Here is a 7970-nt window from a genome sequence, read left to right on the forward strand (position 1 = left end):
CAACTCGTAATTTCCATTTCTTTTTTTTTTTCTCTCGCAATTCGACATCCTATCCTATTCTATCCTATTATTATTTCTTTTTCTCCGCTAATTCGTATTTATTTATTTATTTATTTTAATAATAAAGTAAATAAAGAAGGAAATGGAAGAAAAAAAAAAAATCTTACCTGAAGTTGCGACTCGAGATCGGCCTTTTGAGCGGCCAATTTCAACGATTTCTCCATATATTCCGAAAGGGAGCCCTTCTCGCCGTCCAATTGCCGTTGCAAGGCATCCCTCTCCGTGGTGAGTTTACTGTTCTGCTCCTCGAGCTCCTTGCGCAGCTTCTCCTCCTTCTCGAACGCCTCTTGGGCCTTTCTCGCTTTCTCCTCGAGCGCCTGCAATCGCGATTCCGTGTCACCCTCGTTGCCCGACTTCTTCTCCCCCGCGCCCTCCACCGACGTGTCACCCATATTTATCCCCTTATCTCGTTCCCGATTCACAGATTTCCGCCCAGAAGCACTTGATTCCTCTCCACAAGGAATCGGATCGATCGAACAAATTATATAAAATATCGAGAGGCCGATCGATTATTATTACAACGTAACTCGTTGCGTTTGCTCGTATGAAATCGCGGTGGTTGAAAAAAAAAAAAAAAAAAAAAAAAGAAGAGACAGAGACAGAGAGAGAAGAGAGAGAGGAGAGAGAAAGAGAAAGATAGGGGGGAAGGGCAAAGTTCGATAAAGAAAGGGTTGATTTTCGAAGAGGTCCGCGCGAGTTCGCGTGTCCAACTGATCTTCGATTCGAGCAAACGCTCAACTTTTCTACCCAAAATCCCTCTTCTCTCTCGAGTCGTGCTCGGCCGAGGAATCATCACCCCACTCCAGCCGAACACTCGATCGTGTAGAAAAATATATTTATAACCGATCCCGAAGGAGGGCTCTCCTCCTCATAGTCGTCGTCGTCGTCGTCGTCGTCGTCGTCGTGGTCGACACGTCGTACGTGTGCAACCAGAAGGAGGTGACGAACGAGTCCGAGTGGGTGGGTGGGTGGGTGGGTGGGTGGGGAGGGGAAGAGAGACGGACGAAATTAGAATCGGTTCCAGAGATCCAGATCCAAGTCCTCCAGTCGTGGAGCGCGTGACTTCTATTCGAGATGAAGAGAGAGAGAGAGAGAGAGAGAGAGAGAGAGAGAGAAGACATTCTCCCGTAATTGGGAAGAAGATCGTTTTACTCCCATACGTACGTACGTATAAAATCGTTTATAACGGGTGATACTATTTCCGATCGAACGCGGATCGTTTCGACCACCGCTTTATTTTCGTTTGACCCGTCGGTGGAAATTACTCGGTATTAATCGGCAGATTAACCGACCTTACCCCCCTCGCCGCCCCGACACTCGAGTCCAACTACCCACCACTTCTGGTTCGCTCTAGTTTACCAGAGAACATTACCATTCTATTTCTGTAAGTACTTGCGCGTTCGAAATCGGTAAATCGGTAAATCAACGTCCGTTGTGAAATATCCACAAATTCTTGTCAAATATCGAACGGTCGCCGCCGTTATCGAGAATTATTACATCGCGGGAACGTGATCGATCGATCGATCGATCGATCGATCGGTCGGCCACGATCGATCCAACGATCCCGTTCATCCCGTCCCAAATTCTATTATTCCCTTTGATATTTTATTATAAATTATTTTCCCTTCCTTCCTCCTTTTTTTTTTTTTTTTTTCTTTTTTTTTCTCAATTTAATCGCGGCGTCGATTCACGATTTCGTTCGGCCCATTCTTTTTTTTCTTCTTTTTCTATTATTTTCGGTATATCCCGCTGCCAAACATAGCCCGCTAAAATAAAATTGTAACTAAATATAACGAAAGCCGGATCATTCCATCTCTAAGATGAAATTAGATATCGTGAATAATCAGGTGACATCGAGTCCCTGATGAAATCGCGAGTTTGGAATTTTTCGGATCCTAAGTTTACGAAACCGGTCGAGCCCACCACTGTGAATTATCTCTTCTTTCTCGTTCTATTTCTGTTTTGTAATAGATGGAAGAAAAAAAAATCGAAGATAGAGAGAGAGAGAGAGAGAGAGAAAAATCGCGGCGAAAATCTATTTATAGAACGTTAAAAAAAAAAAAAAATAGGTTAGCTTCGATTCTTTCATAACGATAATTTCGATCGGTGGTGGTCGAACGTTATAACAATATTACAACATTCATCGATCGTAATCGATGTATCACGATCGCGATTTTTCGATTAAATTAAATTTACATTTCGCCAACCGAAAGCGAAAAGGAGAAACGAGAGTCGAAGGAAAGAAATCGTCGTCGTCTCAGTCCAACTTTCTTTTTTCGAAACGATGAACCTTCCTACGAGAGAGAGAGAGAGAGAGAAAAGAATAGGCGATTCGCAATTTTTTCCCATAAATATCGCGGTACCCTCGAGACGTTACCCTCGAGACGTCGTCAACAATAAAAAAGATGGAACGTTGTGCTTCTGCCAGAGATCGAATCGAAATCGATTTCGTTATCGATTAAAAATACCCGTCGTTTCGTTGCACTTGGTCCGATATTAATAATACGATACTACACACTATAGTGTACACACACTATAGCGTATATACAGTTGCTGAAAATTTTGACAAAATAAATCGTGTAATAATAATAATTGTCAGATAAAAATTTTATAGAAAGTGTGAATCGCGAGTGAGATAAAATGGAAAAAAAAAAAAAGAAAAAAAAGAAAAGAAAGAAATACACGTCGATGGAGGATGGTGAAACAATTTTAAAAAGAAATGGAATGAAGAGAGAGAGACTCACGGCAAGCTCGTCCTCGATACGAGTTACGTTGAGGAGAGGTTTAACTTTCTGCCACAACTTCCACCACGGCCAAGTACGAATTTGCAGATACTTCCTCAAATTTCTTTGCACCACGACCAAAGCCAAACGTTGCTCCTGCAGCTTCTTGTAATCCTTCCTCGACAGGTAACCTCTGATGTAAGCTTGCATCCAGGACACGATTTTGCTCAATCGTTCGTCACGGAACTCTTCCATCTGACCCAACACTCCGGCGCGGAAGAATACCTGTTGCGTTTCGAACGGGGCCAAATATCTTCCATTAGTCTCGTCCATCGGGTCTATTACCAATCTCGACCATTACTTTGATTACTTTTTCCAAAATTTCCTTCTCCATAGTTCATTACTTATATAAACATTCTTTCTCTAAAGTTAAGTAATCAAAGTAACGAGCGAGTAACTTGCTCATCTTAGATGCTACTTTATCCAGAAGGATCGTCATGCAAAACTCGTGGAAGCAGGAGGCGAGGAGAAGAAGAAAAGCATCGATGATAAAAAAAAAATCGAGGATTAAAAAACAAGGGTTACAACGATCCGAAGAGAAAAGAGTAATCCGGGATATTAATTAAGCGAGGCGAAAGTTACCTTTCCGCTGCAATATGCCGAGCGAAAAATAGGCGTAGCGATCGTAGTTGCAGCTCCGTCATCATGTACATCGCGCAGCGTGGATTAATAAGAAACTTCAACTTTCGATCCTCCCTTCGATCTCTTCCAATTTCTTACAACACGTGAGGAAAGAGAGAGAGAGAGAAAGAGAGAGCTCGTGTTGGATATTTTGTTAACATATCAAAATAAAAAGAAAAAAAAAAATAGAAGAGAAAAACGTTGAAGAGGAAGTCGAAGGATCGAAAGTTTTCGACGATGGATAGAGTGCAACAGCCACGCCGTTTATAACAAACCAAAGGCGTCCAATACCTTGGTATTGCCCATACGATACAACTCGGGCTCCAGATTGATCGCGTCCAGAATCAGTTGGGTCGCCTTTTGCGGGTCGCAAGGTTCTTTGATGGCATTGGCGCACAGAATTTTGTATCTGCGGCGATTTTATTTGTGGTTGGGATGGTTGCCACAACGAATAAAAAACAAAGAGAGAAAAAAAAAATCATCACACGTGGTTAAACATTTATTATTATTATTATTATACGTGATTCTTCTATCACTTTGTTGATACGTGAGGGGGTAGGGTGGAGAGGGGGTCAGAGAGCGAGATCCGTCTTACCATTGATCTCGTACCCTCGGGTATCAAACGCTTTACTACACATTACATTTACTTGCATCCGAGAGTTGTTCGTTCTCAGAGATTCATTCACTCGTTCTATGAGAATTCCAGCCTTATTCTGGTTATTAAAAGTGGTTGAATCGAGAGAGAAATGATGAGGAGAAGTTCATGCCATGTATCCGTATCATTTTCCATTCGAATATTTGTCGTGGAGGGAAAAAAAAAAAAAAATGGAAAATTCCAAGGTAAAATTGGCGATACGGTGATGCATTGATAATTTCGTTCGGGTTTGGGGGAGGTTAAAAAAAAATTAACATTAAGCGATCGTGACTCGTAAATCAACCTTGAATTACGATATTCTCCTCTTTGGTTAGATACACTGGTTCGCACTTGTTGCATTTATTGCCAGGCAGCATCGATTATTTTAAAATAGAAACATATAGGTATACATTATTCCTGCGAAATAAACGTTTGATCGATCGATACGGACAACGCGCCGATCCTATCTTCCTTCTTTTTTTCCAATCTTTGTCATATACAGAAATTTAAAATTTAAATTGTTCGAAACTATATATGCCAAATTTTCGTTTGTTATTGTACGAGATCGACCATAATATCTACGAATAAATTATTTATTCGAGCATTTTAATTAAATTAGTTGAACTAACTTTATTCGAAATTTTCAACTTTTGGACTAACTCTGACTATATAAAAGCCAAATTCTGATTTATTATGAATCAATTTTATTCTTAAAAATTTTCAACTTTTCCAACTGGATCAATAGCCAACTCTGGCTATATAGAAGCCAAATTTTGATTTCATTATACGAGAAGCGAATCGAATCATAACCGAAGCATTTTAAGTTAAATTATTATATATCGAGCCAATTTTATTCTTTTCAATGTTATCAATTGAATTAATGCAATGGTTATATAGAAGGAAGGCGCGCTGCGCGTATTGTGCACGATCGTAGTGATTCGAGGAATCGGATGCGAAATAAGCTTCGTGAATCGGGTGCGATCTCTCTCTAATGGGGACGTAACATGCCTTGGTGTGTCCAAGACGATACTGATCGGGATCAAGACCGGTCGATTCCAAAATCGCCTCAGCAGCCTTCTTCGGGTCGGAAGCCACCTTGTCGACCGCCGCCGGTGCAAGAATCTTGTACCTGGATGGGTAAACGGGCATCGCCGGGGGGCAAAGAAAAACAAAGGTGGTGACGTTACGGGCCATTGCTACTACTATTATTACTACTATTACATACACAGGGTGAAAGAAATCTCGTATCGATTCAACGTTAATATTTTCTTTCTATCGAATTCCTGCTTCTGCGCGTTCGTCCCTCGATTCCGCTCGACTCGCGACAATCTTCTTCCTATTTTAATATTTTCTACGGGGGAATAAGGGTCACACACAACGGGACGTGTAATAACGAATATCTACGAATATCTTTCTAAGTGAATGTAAAAAAGGGGGGGGGGGGGTAGACATTCGATGCTCACGAGTCGTATACTCACATACATATATATGTATAGACATAGATCTACGTATCAGGGGAGAGGGGACAATTCACAGATAACAATTGGATACCGTTACACTTGTTGCTACGAATAATCGATGTAAAATTAAGTGAGTCACGATTCATCCAAGAGGTGGATTCGAAATGAAAAGAAAAGAAAAGAAAAGAAAGAAAGAAAGAAAAAGAGAGAGAGAAACGGTATCCAATTTGTCTACGCGGGGACTGAATAAAATAAAATCGATCTTACAATCGAGATTGTCAAGAAAGGTAGACAAAAAAAAAAAAAAAAGAATTCTACGACGAGAAAGAGATGGGACGGAGAAAAACGCAAAGAAAAAAATTCATTTCGTTCGAGAAATGCAACTAGCCTTAGTGTGACCAATCCTGTACATGTCCGGATCGAGGCCGACTTCGTCGAAACATTTTTGCGCGGCTTTCTTTGGATCCGGCTCGTTTGCCATCGCAGCCGGTGCTAAGATCATGTAACTGTACGATCACAATATAAAATATCAATTTTACGATCCTTCTATCGTTCTTCTCTAAATTCCCCCTTTTCCAACTCCAACGGTCAATCTAAATAGTGTTTCGCGTTAACCGTAATTCGAGATAAAATTTGTCCTTGTCGAGCGTAATATACGAAATAAACAAAAATATATATATATATATATAAATATGTACGTATATATACACAGAGTGTCTTTGAATTGAACAATGTATTAGTATGTTCTACGAATAAAGATAAGAAAAGAACGTTATTTCATCTTTATCTCGGTTTTCGACGTTTTAACGACATATACACTCGCTTCACCCCACCACATATGGTTTCATCTTTCGCAAACTTTACGTTTCATATTTTTATTAAAACTACGAATTTATGTTCATTTGTATAACGTTCCTTTTCTTATTTTTATATGTAACAATACACCGATCGATCGTTTAATTCCTTAACGCACTAATTAAAAATTCAAAAGCAGTCGTTTTTCCACCAATTTTTTTATTCTCTATTTTCTTAAAAGAAACGTTAACAAATCATAAAAAAAAAATATAGTTTTATGCAAAAAAGACTAATTGCATCTACTTTGCTTAATCGAATTAACTCGAGTAACAAAAAAAAAACTTGAAAAGGATCAAAAAAATATTAAAAAATAAGCTTTTTCAAAGTTAAAATTTACAACGGTACGACACTGTCTAACGAGTATATTCGGTTGTATTTATATAGAAAAACTGCAGGTCTCACGAGTTAACTCGGGCGAATGTGCTAAGAGGTTGATCCAAGGACACAACAACATATATATACGTAAACAAAATACTGTTCGAGTTATAATACGCGTATATATAGAAAAAAGAAAGAGAAAGAGAAAGAGAAGAGAAAGAGAATTTACTTACCGTAATTTGAAGTCAGGATAGACCATCCTGTTGGGGAATCCTTTACGACAAATACGAATGCCTTCAAGTACACCGTTACAAGTCAATTGATGCATGACAAGGTGAGAATCTATGACACCCGGCTGCTTCATCTCGTTGGGGATGATGCAACGGACAAAGTGGGGCTGGGTAGCTCTGAGAGTGGTCATCAGATTGTTCAATTGTTCCCTGTAGGACGAGGATACCGTGGAGAAGCCACCACCCTTCTTGCCACGTCCACCTTTGCCGCCACCGCCACCGCCACCGGCATCGCCCGATTGCCCGGGATGATCGGCGAATATCTCTACCAACAGTTTGTTCCCTGATTTCTTGAATTGGTCGACTACCGTGTCGTTCAACGGATCCTTATTCTTCTCCAGCCAACCCGTGATATTGTAAGGTACCTGTGCGCAACATGATGTTTCAATGTTTTTCCAGAGAAGGATAAAATAATTATTATTGATAATAATAATAATAATAATAATAATAATAGACATACGTTTCCGGCATAATGGCCGATAGCGAAGTGAGCCGGTTGCTGGCCCGGTTTCGGTGGTTTCGGTTTCAAATAATTAGGACTCTTGCCAAGGTGATTGTTGTTCAACTTCTCCTCAAACGTTTTGTCCGTCGCTTTCGGGAACATAGATTCTTCTTCAAGAATCGACAGGATACCCATAGGCTAGATTCGAGCAAGAAAAAAAAGAGATATTTCGATCTTAGTTTGATTTCTTTCTTTTTTCTCGAGAGTAACGTTTCGATACAGTATAATAGAAAAAAAAAAATGGAAAATTAATTCAAAGCCAAACGTTAAAATTGTTCGGTCGATAAAATTATTCTTTGTTTTCATTCGTATCCAAGGAAGAATTGCCAAGACGAATGGAATTGCATCGAATAAATTTTCGAGTATAATAAATTTAAGAAATCGAAAAGATGGAATAATGAATTTCGACCGATCAATTTTCTTTTTTTTTTTTTTTTTTTTTTTTTT

General features: G+C 39.6%; 1 protein-coding gene across 24 annotated transcripts in view; it reads right to left on the minus strand.

The window, feature by feature from the left end:
* Positions 1 to 7970, minus strand: part of LOC122716932 (myosin heavy chain, muscle) — a 34159-nt gene that overhangs the window by 9166 nt on the left and 17023 nt on the right. For 11 of the 24 annotated variants that reach the window (XM_043940457.1, XM_043940456.1, XM_043940453.1 and 8 more), the window contains exons 12-16: positions 7482 to 7661; positions 6965 to 7386; positions 5107 to 5227; positions 2805 to 3068; positions 168 to 377 (exon numbers count right to left, since the gene is read on the minus strand). In XM_043940457.1, coding sequence (XP_043796392.1) covers positions 168 to 377; positions 2805 to 3068; positions 5107 to 5227; positions 6965 to 7386; positions 7482 to 7661 — 1197 coding nt within the window. Of the gene's footprint in view, positions 1 to 167; positions 378 to 2804; positions 3069 to 3755; positions 3874 to 5106; positions 5228 to 5946; positions 6065 to 6964; positions 7387 to 7481; positions 7662 to 7970 lie in introns of all 24 variants that reach the window. The other 13 variants (XM_043940469.1, XM_043940472.1, XM_043940466.1 and 10 more) reach the window with 2 other exon arrangements.

This window comes from Apis laboriosa, unplaced genomic scaffold, assembly GCF_014066325.1.
Source record: "Apis laboriosa isolate Shangri-la unplaced genomic scaffold, ASM1406632v1 scaffold4_cov146, whole genome shotgun sequence".
In the NCBI taxonomy this organism is placed as follows: Eukaryota; Metazoa; Arthropoda; class Insecta; order Hymenoptera; family Apidae; genus Apis; species Apis laboriosa.